The sequence below is a fragment of the Nematostella vectensis genome, chromosome 1, assembly GCF_932526225.1.
Source record: "Nematostella vectensis chromosome 1, jaNemVect1.1, whole genome shotgun sequence".
In the NCBI taxonomy this organism is placed as follows: Eukaryota; Metazoa; Cnidaria; class Anthozoa; order Actiniaria; family Edwardsiidae; genus Nematostella; species Nematostella vectensis.
In genome coordinates, this window is record NC_064034.1 from 17,284,919 (window position 1) to 17,299,721 (window position 14,803).

At 40.2% G+C, this 14,803-nt stretch overlaps 1 protein-coding gene across 5 annotated transcripts in view; it reads right to left on the reverse strand.

Annotated features, from left to right (window-relative positions):
- The window catches only part of LOC5507609 (probable ATP-dependent RNA helicase vasa-like), a 17,518-nt gene extending 3,656 nt beyond the window's left edge, over positions 1-13,862 (reverse strand). Inside the window, exons 1-19 of one of the 5 annotated variants that reach the window (XM_032376273.2) lie at positions 13,672-13,862; positions 12,339-12,444; positions 11,247-11,335; positions 10,656-10,783; positions 8,155-8,238; positions 6,909-7,790; positions 6,366-6,443; positions 5,585-5,659; positions 5,232-5,306; positions 4,879-4,953; positions 4,473-4,550; positions 4,293-4,373; positions 3,927-4,007; positions 3,630-3,710; positions 3,266-3,331; positions 2,923-3,003; positions 2,318-2,628; positions 1,568-1,840; positions 1,066-1,378 (exon numbers count right to left, since the gene is read on the reverse strand). In XM_032376273.2, the coding sequence (XP_032232164.2) occupies positions 1,066-1,378; positions 1,568-1,840; positions 2,318-2,628; positions 2,923-3,003; positions 3,266-3,331; positions 3,630-3,710; positions 3,927-4,007; positions 4,293-4,373; positions 4,473-4,550; positions 4,879-4,953; positions 5,232-5,306; positions 5,585-5,659; positions 6,366-6,443; positions 6,909-7,790; positions 8,155-8,238; positions 10,656-10,783; positions 11,247-11,335; positions 12,339-12,444; positions 13,672-13,703 (2,989 nt within the window). In that variant the 5' untranslated portion in view covers positions 13,704-13,862. The remainder of the gene's footprint in view (positions 1-1,065; positions 1,379-1,567; positions 1,841-2,317; positions 2,629-2,922; positions 3,004-3,265; positions 3,332-3,629; positions 3,711-3,926; positions 4,008-4,292; positions 4,374-4,472; positions 4,551-4,878; positions 4,954-5,231; positions 5,307-5,584; positions 5,660-6,365; positions 6,444-6,908; positions 7,791-8,154; positions 8,239-10,655; positions 10,784-11,246; positions 11,336-12,338; positions 12,445-13,671) is intronic. The other 4 variants (XM_032376274.2, XM_032376275.2, XM_032376276.2 and 1 more) reach the window with 4 other exon arrangements.
- Positions 13,863-14,803: the final 941 nt, after the last annotated feature.

Genomic DNA, 14,803 nt, shown 5'->3' on the forward strand with positions numbered 1-14,803 from the left:
AACCCTAAAAGTCAACCTTCTCTGTTTTATCGTTTCATTTTTAGAAGAGAAAGCCAGAAATTGAAGAGCTCTTATTGGTTGCATTATTTGTACGCACGATCACATTCCTCAATACGGGAAGAATAGTTGACGCAGCGATGAAAAGAGCCTCGCCAAAAGATCGAGAAAAGCTGTCCCCTTGGCCTTTTATATTGAGTGAGACGTAAGAAAAGATACAATACATCATTAACAATACAATGAACTTTCTTGTGAACAAGGACCTGCGGTATAAAGGCGCGCGCGTGTTCTTAGTCGTCAATCCCGCTAGATTTTAAAAAGTCGTCAATCCCGATAGATTTTAAAAGTCGCCATTCCCGCTAGATTTTATAAGTCGCCATTCCCGCTAGATTTTATAAGTCGCCATTCCCGCTAGACTTTATAAGTCGTCAATCTCGCTAGATTTTAAAAGTCGTCAATCCCGCTAGATTTTAAAAGTCGCCATTCCCGCTAGATTTTAAAAGTTGCCATTCCCGCTAGATTTTATAAGTCGCCATTCCCGCTAGATTTTATAAGTCGCCATTCCCGCTAGATTTTATAAGTCGCCATTCCCGCTAGACTTTATAAGTCGTCAATCCCGCTAGATTTTAAAAGTCGTCAATCCCGCTAGATTTTAAAAGTCGTCAATCCCGATAGATTTTAAAAGTCGCCATTCCCGCTAGATTTTAAAAGTCGCCATTCCCGCTAGATTTTATAAGTCGCCATTCCCGCTAGATTTTATAAGTCGCGATTCCCGCTATACTTTATAAGTCGTCAATCCCGCTAGATTTTAAAAGTCGTCAATCCAGCTAGATTTTATAAGTCGCCATTCTCGCTAGACTTTGTCGAGGGCAGTGCTTCATAACAAGAAGCAAAAAAAAGTGCAAAAGGAAGCATTGATAACCCTCAATGGATAATTGTTTTGGTTTAGCCATACTCTTCGAGACGCATGGTTACTTTCGGTCGTAGAACCGCCATTTGCCAATCGCCATTTTCCATTTGCACTGACAAACTTTATTGAAATAGGTGTATAAATAGGGAAGTTCTCACCAGTCGCTGATAAGATCTCATGAAGCTTATCCCTCTTCTCGCTGCCGTTCACTGTAATCACGTGCTGGGTGATGTCCAGGTTAGTCCCCCCGACACGCCCAACGGCTAGGAAGAGGTAATCTGGCTTGAGGAAGGATCCTGCTAGATGTTGGATCTCATCTGGGAATGTAGCACTGAACATAAGCGTTTGTCTGGACTCTTTGGCAGTCATGTTGGACTCTTCAATAAGCTTGTGGATGTCTGGGCCAAAGCCGAGGTCCAGCATGCGGTCCGCCTCATCTAGAATCAGATGCTGGATACTTCCCAAGTAAATCTAGAAAAATCAAAGGGGTTTATTAAACATTAAAATGCCTTTACTTACTTACAAACAAAACATTGGCAAGTTTCTGATAACTAATGTAATCTGAGTTCTCTGGGGACTAAGACTGACGATCCCTATTCTTTAACCTCTCAAGTGTTCGAGTTAACAGATATCTAATAAACATCAAGTAACTCATATTACCTGTTCTCTAGAAACAAAGTCCTGGAGTCGACCAGGCGTGCCCACCAGAAAATGGCACCCTCTTTCAAGCTGCGAGGCCTGATATGGCACGCTAACTCCTCCGTAACATACACACACTTTGATTGGGGTGTGGTCTGAGAACTTCCGTGCTTCAATGTATATCTGTTTGGCCAGTTCCCGGGTGGGGGCGACACAAAGAGCCAGCGGTGAGCGAGGAGGGGCATTCAGCCCTTGCTTGATCAGGCTTGTGAGAACGGGGAGCATATATGCTGCCTGAAACGGGAGAAAATAGGTCATATAGAAAGATCAGATATATTTTTGCCAGGTTAGTATTCAGGAAGTCACTTATGCAAAAATGAACATTAAGCACACCAAGAGAATAAAAAGTGATAGAAATATTTATGTAATCTTCCTCTTTTAAAGAAAAGAACAGTATGGCATCATACAAGGTGGTCAAACCTGGACATACTCAACGAAATTATAAACCAAGGGATAAATCCGATCATAATCTTAACGCTTTGCCTGATCCTGTCTGACCACCGGTCACCAAGTATAAAATGGAATTACAAACCAAGGGATAAATCCGAACATAATCTTACCATTTTGCATGATCCTGTCTGACCACCGGTCACCAAGTATAAAATGGAATTACAAACCAAGGGATAAATCGAACATAATCTTACCATATTGCCTGATCCTGGCTCATTACAGGTATAATACATCAAGTATCCAACTCCAACATAAAATTACCGTTTTGCCTGATCCTGTTTGAGCACAGGCCATCAAATCTCTCCCTGCCATAACAATGGGCAAGGCTGCTTTCTGTACCGGAGTAGGCCTGCGATAACCTGCCCGGCTAATGTTCGCCATTAATTGCTCCCCGAATGGCAGCTCATTGAAGGAAGTGATTTTTGGTGGCTGGTTTTCTCCTGACACTTTAGATGGAATGTTCTCATAGTTGTCAAACTTGATGCCCGTGTGTGGTGCATCTTGGAAGAGCAGATCAATGTTGTCTGGTAGCTCGGGAGGAATATAGGTAATTGGGGGAGGTCTGTTGGGATCTGACAGGGAAGAAGCAATGCACTCATACTAATGTCCATGCTCTTTTATATGACATTCGTCTTTGAGAGATTGGATATTTGATGGGTTAGTGATAAAATTAAAACAATAAATTCAAGCAAGGCAAAATCTCATAAAAAAAAATTAAACAAACAATCTAATCGAAACCACATTCCTAAGAATATTTCAGTCCCTTATCTAGTTGCAGTTTGATTTACTGTTATATTAATATGTATAACTGATGCATGCAAAATATAAATATACATACTGTACAAGAAGCAGTTTCCATGACTTACCCATTCCACCATTACCCAAGGTGGGGCATTCGCGTGAGTAGTGCCCAGTCTCTCCACACTTATGGCATGTGTCACTTTGACCTGAGGAGAGAAAATGAACATGGAAAAGTGCAAAGATGGCACAGAGCTTTATACAACACAGAAACATTAAGAAAATATTGCTGGGCAAAGCCACGCCTCTACTGGTTAATTCCTTTCATATGTCACCGCCCTGTGACATTGGAAAGTGCAATGTGGACAAGGAAAAGGAGGACATAACTCATGGGCTTGTCACGAATCAATTTGGATTTACCTGTGTCATAATAATGTAGATAACCTAGTTTCCATAACATGTGATACTTACCTCTACCAGTTGGACATTCTCTGGCAAAGTGTCCAACCTCACCACATTTGTGACAGGTGCCACTGCCTGTAAAAAATATTTGGAATTTTTATGTTTTTTTTTATGGTATCCTTGATATTAACTTGCTACATCTACTTGTCAAGATGCTTCAGCATTAACTTGACAAGTGTGTTTTTAACAAAAACCTATTTATGCAAGTTATTGCTTTACCTTAATTACTTAACTTAAACTGTACTCATGGGGGTTACTCATGGGTTGTGCCCCTCCGACTCAACCGTCAAAAAGCAGTCTTTTTTATATACCTTTCTTTGATTCATCAAGGGTAACTTTGGAGAAATGTGTTTGTCACAGAATATGTTCATACCTTGGTTGGCTTGGTTTGGGCACTCTCTGGAAAAGTGACCCTCTTGTCTGCAGTTATGACAAGCCCTGCCACCACCTATACCTATAAATTAACCACCTATAAATTGTTGACCAATTTTAACTTTCAAAGTGTCCATCCTTAGGTTTTCTGTGCTGTTAACAACTCTGGTATGTCCTTATACATTCAAATTTCAACAGCAGCTATCACCCATGACATAAATCACTGCTTTTCTGCTTTTCTGTTTAAATTATCATAGGTAACAGTTGAGAAGTGTGTTTGGCAGAGATATGTTTATACCTTGGATGGCTTGGTTTGGGCACTCTCTGGAAAAGTGACCCTCTTGTCCGCATTTATGACAATTCCTGCCACCACCTATTCCTAAGGGTAAATAAGGGTAGGGTAAATAAGGGTTTACAGTGGCTCATAGTTTGCAATTTTAAATCTAGTTCACAAATCCTTTCTATTGGAGCATTTAATTATTGTAATTTCAACTTTAGCTTAGTAATATTTTTTAAAATTTCGCTGAATTCCTCAATTTCCTGGCGCACTTCCGATATCTGGCAACAAATTCAAATCTAAACAGCAGCTATCACCCGTGACATAAATCACTACCTCACTGACTAATAGAGAAGTGGGTTTGGCACAGATACTGTATGTTCATACGTTGGCTGTCTTGATTTGGGCACTCTCTCGAAAAGTGGCCCTCTTTTCCGCATTTATGACAAGCTCCGCCACCACCCATTCCTAAAGATTTAAATGAACATTATCATCTATACAACATTAGTGTCTAGCTTAAAAGGGATTTTGGAAAGTAAACAATGATCAAGAGTTTTATGGTTTCACCTTGTGATGGCTGGTTGGGACAGTCTCTTGCATAATGTCCTTCCTCTCTGCATTTATGGCATGTTAAACACCACCCTCCTGGCATAAAATCACTAATATTCAGAATGACACAAATAATACCCACAATACTTGGGATCTTGTTATAACAATAATATCAGAATGTAAAATGATCACCCGACAATTATCAATTAAAGGCGAGGTGATCCTAAGGTGATAATAATTGAATGATTTTCTCTATATAATGATGCAAGTTTTCTGACCCTTGCATGTTCATGTAGGGTACAATAGTTTACCTTGGGATGACTGGTTTGCAAGCAAGAGGACTGGGGTTTGAACCCAGGTGCTTTTCAAAAGGTGTAAAAACCTGACTCTGGCTGATGGGTTTATAATCCTCGTCAGATCTTACCTTGGGAAGGCTGGTTAGGACATTCCCTTGCAAAATGGCCTTCCTCTCCACATTTATGACATGCCCTACCGCCGCCTGTTACAGACAAACTAAAAGTTAGTAATAAGTTTTTAGGCACCTTGTGATGACTGGTTTGGACAATCTCTTGCAAAGTGTCCTTCCAGTCCACACTTGTGGCATGTTTTACCTCCTCCTCCTGATCATAAAACAAAATATTTTTAGAAAATAAAGATGGGCACAATAGCTTAGTCTGCTTCTTAAGCAAGAGGACTGGGGTTTGAACCCAGGTGCTTTTCAAAAGGTGTAAAAACTTGACTCTGGCTGATGGGTTTATAATCTTTGTCAGATCTTACCCTGGGAAGGCTGGTTAGGACATTCCCTTGCAAAATGGCCTTCCTCTCCGCATTTATGACATGCCCTACCGCCGCCTGATACAGACAAACTAAAAGTTAGTAATAAGTTTTTAGGCACCTTGTGATGACTGGTTTGGACAATCTCTTGCAAAGTGTCCTTCCAGTCAACACTTGTGGCATGTTCTACCTCCTCCTCCTGATCATAAAACAAAATATTTTTAGAAAATAAAGATGGGCACAATAGCTTAGTTTGCTTCTTAAGCAAGAGGACTGGGGTTTGAACCCAGGTGCTTTTCAAAAGGTGTAAAAACTTGACTCTGGCTGATGGGTTTATAATCTTTGTCAGATCTTACCCTGGGAAGGCTGGTTAGGACATTCCCTTGCAAAATGGCCTTCCTCTCCGCATTTATGACATGCCCTACCACCGCCTGATACAGACAAACAAAAAGTTAGTCATAAGTTGTTAGTAACCCTTATTCCAACCAATTTCATAGACTTTTTGTCCCTTCCACATTACTGTACAGAACGAGTCTGATGTGTGGCGCATAACAATATAGTCAGACAGCACCTATTATTATGAACAGATTTTGTATTTAATTTTCAACTATTGTTTTTTGTACTTCTGTTGAAGCACACTGTCATATCATACATAACCAATAAATAATGGAAATGAGAATGCAATAATACAATTTGTAGCATGTGGGAACCACAGTCTTTAAACACAAACTAGAACTACAGTAGGAGAATTCTGTGCAGTTGATGTGCACTAATGCATTTCTTTGCCTTGCTGGTTGCTTGTTAAGTTTGTGTCAATCAGATAGTATATGCCTCTCTCACCCTTTTTTCTTTAAATTGGCTCACTTTACAAAACTGTCAAAGTGTCCAGCTTAGCTAGCGTCACACTCTAAACATTACCTTGTTCCTTGTTGTATTGGAGTTTAGCTTAGCATTAATAATAGCTTCAATGGGTGGTTTAGCAGCTCTCAGAAGATTTAGAAAAACAGTAGAACGGGAATACAAAAGAACAACAAGGTAATCCAGCCAGTTACATTAGGCCTTATGAGCGGGCAGCTACATCTTTGGTTTCAATCACTGAAGCTCAGTTAATGGCATTGCCCTATTGAATCCCCTCACCTTGGCGTGTAGGTGGGTTAGGACAATCCCTAGAGAAATGCCCTTCTTGGCCACAGCGATGGCATGCTCCTCCACCATCTAAAGTCAAATACATATTTTTTTCACCCTAATGGCAAAAGCCAACTGTTTATGGGGAAACAGTCAAGGTTTTCAATAAACAAAATAGCAATGAGAGATTTTGAAGTAAATCCACTTACATCCACTTAAATAAAGTGAAGACACTTTATCAAAGAGTTTATACCATGACCAAATAGCCTGAGCCAAGATAACTTTCAGGATTTTTCAAAGTTTAGGGGTATATCTTTGGATATATGATAAAACTAAATTGATACCTTTGCATCACTTTATTCACCGCCTGCTGGAAAAACTACACTTGCTCAATTACTGAGATATATTTACCTTTTTGGGCCAAAGCTGTGGGCTTTTAACTAAATATACTGTATTTTTGGCAGAAATATGCACCATATTCTGCTGGGGTATCTTAAAAAAGGAACACAAAAGACAGTGACACAAAAGACAGTGACTGTTTGGTTAACATCCTACCTCTATCTGACCTGCCAGTGGTCCCAGAGCTGCCATAACCAAATGGTGACTTTTGATATGGGCTATCAGTACTTGGCCCATTACTTTGAGAGTAGTCCTTAGAGGAAGGTTCCTGGTAGGTACTGGAAGTTAGTTGCTGGTTGTATCCTTGGTTCTGTTGCTGGAACCCTTGGTTCTGTTGCTGATACCCTTGGTTCTGTTGCTGGAACCCTTGGTCGTGTTGCTGATACCCTTGGTTCTGTTGCTGGAACCCTTGGTTCTGTTGCTGATACCCTTGGCTATCTGACTGATAACCCTGCTGTGTCATCTGTCCCACATTCATTGTTGGTGGTTCCTGGTAACCTGGATTAGATGGCTGGTTATATCCCTGCTGGGGTTGCTGGCTGTACTGGTTTCCTGTGAAACCCTGGTTCTGAGGCCCCTGGTAGCCGCCATTGAAGACAGGCTGGTTGTAAGAAGGACCCTTGTGATAGTCCTCAGTTTTTCCCTGTTGATGTGGTATGTGTTGCTGGTCATTGCCTATATGGCTAGAATACCCAGGAGCTTGGCCCTGCTGAAAACCTTGCTGGTCATAGCCCTGTTTGGAGCTCTGTAGGTAACCTACACTTTGAGGTGCATTATAGTTCTGAAGTCCGCCAGGCTGGGAGGGTGGGGCCTGGCCCATACTCTCACCCCGACCAAGCATAGACATGAAAGTATTATTCTGGTTTGGCTGGACAAAACTGCTGCCTAACTGATTTGGATGAGGTGTATTGGATGAGGGCCCACCAAATGGACTACTCTTAGATGGGGCGTTGTCATCCATTGTTCTGGCAAAAGGACTGGTTTGATTGTGTTCCTGACTGGCAAATGGACTTGGCCTGGACTGCTCCTGGCTGAAACCTGAAACAAGATGACTGGTTTGTAATTAACAGACAGACTTCATTAGCAGGGCTCAAAGTTAGTGATTTTAAAAGTGGTCACATTAGCAACTACAGATCTGGAATATAATCTAAGTAGCACACAAGTAACCAAAAAAATTGAAAGAAATGGAAGTTCCTTAGGTTACCAAAGGGTTCAACAATCATTTAAATACTGATCAATTAATAGGTTAACCTTTTGACTTCAATTAAGGGCAGTGAAAAAGTCTTTTAATCCTGTAAGCAACTGAAGACTTGTTAAAGGAGTCATACTCTTTGGTCCCTATCTTGCATAGTGAGTGAAAGTTGAATGCAAAAGATTTTATGAGCACGCTTTATTGGTTCACCTTGATTGCCCTTATTTGGACATTCTCTGGAGAAGTGTCCGGCTTCTCCGCATTGATGACAGTCTCCTCCCCCTCCACCGCCACCTGGAAGAACATAGGGTAAGAATTCAGGAACATAGCACATGGCAACTAAAGCTTTTACAAACTTATTTTGATGTAGTCAGTAATGACAGAAAAACGATTGTGTCATAGTAATGGTACTCATAGTAATGGTACTCATTGTAGCCTCCTACAATGAATAGCACTCAACTAACCCTAACCCTTTCCAATGATGCTCTTTTGATATTTAGTCCAGTCAATCTATGACATTTTATGGCCCAGGTGAAACAAATTGCAATAGATGTGTGTTTAAATTTTCCCCCTTTTTCTTGATGTGGGTACCCTGTGGTTTTAGCTCCCAAATGGAAATCACATATTTCAGGATGTTCCACCAAAGGGATATCCAATGATGCTCTTTTGATATTTAGTCCAGTCGATCAATGAAATTTTTATGTCCTAGGTGAAACATATTGCAATAGACGTGTATTTAATTTCCCCCCTTTTTATTGATGTGGGTACCTTGTGGTTTTAGCTCCCAAATGGAAATCACATATTTCAGGATGTTCCACCAAAGGGATATCCAATGATGCTCTTTTGATATTTAGTCCAGTCGATCGATGAAATTTTTATGTCCCAGGTGAAACAAATTGCAATAGATGTGAGTTTTAATTTTCCCCCTTTTTCTTGATGTGGGTACCCTGTGGTTTAAGCTCCCAAATGGAAATCACATATTTCAGGATATTCCACCAAAGGGATATCCAATGATGCTCTTTTGATATTTAGTTCAGTCGATCTATGAAATTTTTATGTCCCAGGTGAAACATATTGCAATAGACGTGTATTTAATTTCCCCCCTTTTTATTGATGTGGGTACCTTGTGGTTTTAGCTCCCAAATGGAAATCATATATTTCAGGATGTTCCACCAAAGGGATATCCAATGATGCTCTTTTGATATTTAGTCCAGTCGATCGATGAAATTTTTATGTCCCAGGTGAAACATATTGCAATAGACGTGTATTTAATTTCCCCCCTTTTTATTAATGTGGGTACCTTGTGGTTTTCGCTCCCAAATGGAAAATCACATATTTCAGGATGTTCCACCAAAGGGATATTTCAGGATCATAAGGTTGTATCACTTGTTGGAAACTCTCTGAGTAAAATAGCCTGAGTATCAGGCGATTTTATTTTTCAAAAGTCGGAGAGGAAAAATAAAAGTACGCCTGACACAAATACTAGACGCGACGCCTGCCTCCCCTTTTTAGGCTGCTGTCAAAATAGTCGGCTGTCAATTTTCCATTGACTCGCGTGGTGGCACAGTCAAATGCCCAAATCAAATTATAAACAGCATTTATTTAAAACAAAACTACATCGGTGTTATATGCAAAGGTAATAATTTTAGTAACGACGAACCCCGGTGAGGGTAACTTTATGCAAAATGATTTGAAATACAAAGATAGTTCACGGCTCAGGAGATTTACGATTTAAGTATATGACTGCAGACCCACACATTACTACAGGATATTCACCAATTTACTACAGGCTTTTTCGTATAAATAGACAAACCTCTGCTTGAACACAAATTCCATTATTTGATTAGCTCACTCAATCAACAACTCGCGGGAAGTACCGCAAACAATCCCAAGCATTCTTCGTGCTCTCATAGACAAATTTCTTGAATATACGGTGCCTGGTCAGTCTTAAAATTTGATAACTAATAATAAAGATGTCCGTAGTATTCTATGACATCAATATTTCCAGCGCCTTTGGTATAACTAGTAGATCTTCGCTTCGAAAAATGATACCAATAAAAAATAAACACATGCAATGATCGGCCTTGGCAAGACATTTGAACATCTAACCTGAGTATCAGGCGGAATTTTAATTTTTCTGAAGAAAATAAGTAGAGGAAAAAGATAATTTTTTTAATGTTATAGAAAATGATTTCTCTGATTTTGCTAACGCAAGGTCAAAAACAGTGCCCGCCATTAATACTCAGAAAGAGCAGTCAACAGGTTAGGGTAGTATATATAGCTGAACCAATCAGCGCGTTCAATTCAAGTGCCCTTTGTTTTTTTACCAATCAGGAGCCATGCCGGAATCCAGCATGAGAACATACGATTTGAACAGTACTTGTATCAGGCCCTTGTCTTGTTTCTCGCCGGTGCGATAGAAACACAGGAGGGCCTGATACTCAGGTTATGAGTAAAATTCTATTGCAATTAGTTCCAACTCAAACCACAGATTGACTGGAATTTTTGTTTGTACTGAGGCATGTGCCCCCTTCCCCTTCCCTGACTGTCAAAAGCAGTCATTTCTCATCTTAGAGTTTTTACAGATGGAATCAATGCCTACACACAACCCTCAACACATCATGCCTACACTCTTGGGATTATTTTTAAAGAGACAAAAGAGAAGAACCTTTTTCTAGGATTTTTGCTAATTGTTGCTTTTGAAAACACACCTGACGGCTGTGGCTTGTTCTTGTTTGCTGGCCATGACACCCTTAGGGGGTACCTGCCACCTAGTTCACACCCTGTCAGAGCACTGATGGCGTCTAAGGCTGCCTCCTCCGTGGCATAGCCGATAAACCTGGAATAAACAGATGGTTTCCTAGGTGTTGGTATGAAATAGTGATGGATGATGTAACTGAGTAAGATATATTACACAAGTACAAGATAATTGTAAACAGGGGAATTTTTTTATCCAACCAATTGAGATACCTAAATGATTGTTTACAAAAAAGAAGAAGTTGGGTCTCCTTTCAAAAAATAAGACTTGCTGTAACTCAGTACTGGCATATTTGCCTAAACAAATAGTGTTTGGGCAATAGCTTGTATTTATGTAATGCAACTTTAATAGTCAGTGTGGTGTGACAGTCACGCATACACACATATGCATGTGTGAAGGACATGTCCAGGCAAGTTCGTTTGATAGTTTCAGAGAGAAAGAGTTGTAAACTTTTTGTGTCATATAAAACAAGTCAAAAATTACACAAATCAACAGCATGTTTTAATCCACTCTGTAAAATTTGTTTAATTTATGCCACACTCACGCCACAGTGCTGTTCCTGCCTTGCTTGGGTGGGAGAATCCTTGCAGAGATCACATGACCATGCTTTGAGAACAGCGCTTCAACACTTTCCTGTGTGCCAAAAGAAAGGACAGTATCAGTAACCAGAACACAGCTGAAGCCTCAGGAAACAGCATCAGCATTGCAGATACACAAGACACTGGAAATGTTGCTGAAACCTGTTTTAGCACAATGGGGCCATAATTAGCCCAATCAGTGGTGTATGTTTTCCCTGGAATGCTGGCACTGACTGTTAGACTATGTGATTAAACTTTATCAATGAGTCACCAACTATATTTACGTACATGTTAATGTGTAACTAGAGTGACACACAAAGGGACTAAAGAGATCAAAAGACTTGTATTGTAAAGAGTGTGCTTTTTGTATTGCTTTAACAAACTACAATCCCTTTCGAAACTGTTGACCCATTTTGCAAAATCAATACCCTCTTTTACACTTAAGGGTGCATACTAATTAACCTCTTGTCAGCCACGCCCATTCCCCCCTTCCTCCTCAAGTTAATGTTGTTCACTTAGGCCAGGATGCACACTGTACCTGTAGTTCTAGTTTGTGTTTGGCAAGGGGGGGGGGGGGGGGAAGGGGAGGGGGAAGCATTTATATGTGTGAAAAACATAATTGCTAAACATGGGATCTTGTGAGGTGTACAGTAGCGTAATCGGTGAATGCCGTTAATGGTGCAGGGAACCAAGGCTGTGGAAGCTTCAAGTTTTTTTTACAGCAGTCTTGCAAATGTTTCAAAACTTGAACACCAAGTTAAAAGGGCTGTGCTTGGTAAGAAAGATACTGTAGCTGCAAATATTTGCTAAATGGCTGTCAACAAGCTGCCAAAGTCTCATTTTCATGCTAAAATTTTACCATGTTGAAAATGGTACATTAAAAATTCTCATCTGACTCAGTTTGCAGTCAAATGCTATTGTATCTTTTCTTAATTTTTTTCTACTGCTTAAACACAAAGCAAAACCATTCCATGCTACAATTCACTTCTATTTATGCAAATAACAACAAACTTTGTCCAATTCAAATGACTTGCAATTAGAATAAACTTTCACAATACCTGTGTCATGGAGACAGGAATATTTGCAGCGTACACTTTATGCTCTGTTTGCCGGTTATCTGCTCGTCCTCCATCCCCACCAAAATGTGAGCCTCCATTCATCATCCTATTAGAACAAGAACACCATGTTGATCGCCATTTGTGTTTCTATTTTGTAAAAAAAATCAATTTCAGGAAGAAAAAACAATATCTGGACATTATCTCAAGCTGATACACCATGTTGATGTACTTGGAGTTCTTATCTCTTAGACACATTATCTTGAGAACCACTTTCTCAGTGTACATAAACACAAGGTTGCAATGGTATGTGAAACAGTAGTTGCACTGATGTTTTGAGCATATGCCATTTGTCTTTTTTGCTCTGACGATGACCTTGCATTTGAAACATCATCCCAACTACTGTTTCTTCTGCTTATTTATAGTTTTTCTACAGTCTGTAGACTTGCTAGTTATAGCAATTCTTCAGGGATTTGTCAAACATGGCTTTGAACATTGGTAAAACAATGTCTTCTTTCAAGGCTTCTTTTTCTTGAAGCAGTTCAATTTTTTTTATAAAAAAATCTTTATCATAGTCAGTGAGCTCGATGTGAATCTTTCGCAAAAAACTTCAATAAACGTTTACATGGAACCAATCCACACTGTTGACATGGCTTTCCATACAGTAAACTATTTCTTATTTTGTATGGTTAGCCCAGTCTGATGTAAACAACCCATGTGAAAATTTGAATTTTTGGATGGTCAAAAATTCAACTGCAAACAGTACCTTATAGCAGGAACCAGAGAAATGACCAGAGAATACAAGAATCACAGATTACTATGCACAGAGCATTTCAAAGAGAGAGATTTACTTTTCTTAAGGTTACCCGGGCCCTGAATCATGATGTTTTCCATTACCAGTACATGTAAATAGAAGCTTTAAGCTTGCTTAATTCAACTACATGTGTCTTTGTTGGCTGTGTAAGTGGCATTTCCCACATTTTTACACAACATAATCTATTGATTATGTCACTGTTATATTTAGAACATTCATATTAAACACCTGTGTATTTGTAGAAAACATTTCCTAGGTTTGAGAGCATTCGGTACTCCATACATAAAGTGAGAAAATAGTTAATGTTACCAGTACAGTTATTTATATCACCGAAAGTCATTCCCTATTTCACACAATAAAAGCAATTACTTAATGACTAGAGTATGTCACGCTGGGAAAACCCTAGGATAGCAAGTCACGAGAATTAGCCGGATTGAATGAAGGATAAACGGTCGAGGACACAACACGAGGGGTTGTCCATCAGGGAGAAAGATGGAGAATACCTTGGCCAACTCCACTCACCTCGAGTTATCCGTCACACTAGGCCAAGACATCACTCAAGGATACACATACAGTGTAAAATTGTATGTCTGTAGCTGTTTTTAAGGATAAATTCGGGCCGATCACACGTGTTCCTGCCAGAAGCTTGAAGGCATGAAACATGTGCAAATTCCTGCTCGCTCGTGGGGATACCTGCTGACCACCCGTGGTCTCGCCGGGAAAATACCACAGGAAAACCCTCTGTACAAGGTAATGAACAACTTTGTGAAGATTAATCACAGGTAGCCCAGGCAATGGTTGCTTGTCGTAGATCGGAATTCGGCTGTTCTGAGATCGGTCGAGTAAAGCGTTTTTTTTTGTGTGAAATGTTGTCAATAAAATTGCCTTAGGACTTAGAACATGCCATGTTGTTGTCAAATTCACGTGTAATAAACGATTTGGGGGGGTTTTCTCAACGGAATTTATGACTTCTCTCTCCCTACTAAAGAAAGATCTTTCTTTAGTAGGGAGAGAGAAGTCATAAATTCCGTTGAGAACCCCCCCCCCCCCCAAATCGTTTATTACACGTGAATTTGACAACAGCAAGGCATGTTCTAAGTTCTAAGGCAATTTTATTGACAACATTTCACAAAAAAAAAAAAAAACGCTTTACGACCGATCTCAGAACAGCCGAATTCCGAGCTACGACAAGCAACCATTGCCTGGGCTACCTGTGGATTAATGGATAAATTTGAGGGTGGGCTTCTTGAGCTATTTTAGGGTTATGCCTAACTTATCCAGAGTAGTGTAGTGCTTAGGAGCCGAAATAGTGGAAATTGGTATGTTGGTGTTTGTTTGTATTTTCTCCGGTGGAGCACGACCTGTCAACGACCAAGACATTCAGCATGGATAAGGTGGGAGTGTTATATTTTGTGATTATTGTCTGTAAGTTTGATGGTCATAGCCTAAGCGGTTCATGAAATGCGGAGGGGAAGGCCTTTTAGCCACCCCCCCCCCCCCCCCCCCCCCCCCGGTCACAGACAGCTCAAAATAGCCCAGTCTGAATAGGGTTAAAGAAATCCCATGCCCTGAGGACTATGGGTGTCACATACTGGGGCTCCCGAACGGCATACCTGTCAACCTTCAAAAATCTCAAGGCTTGAGATTTCTTTGG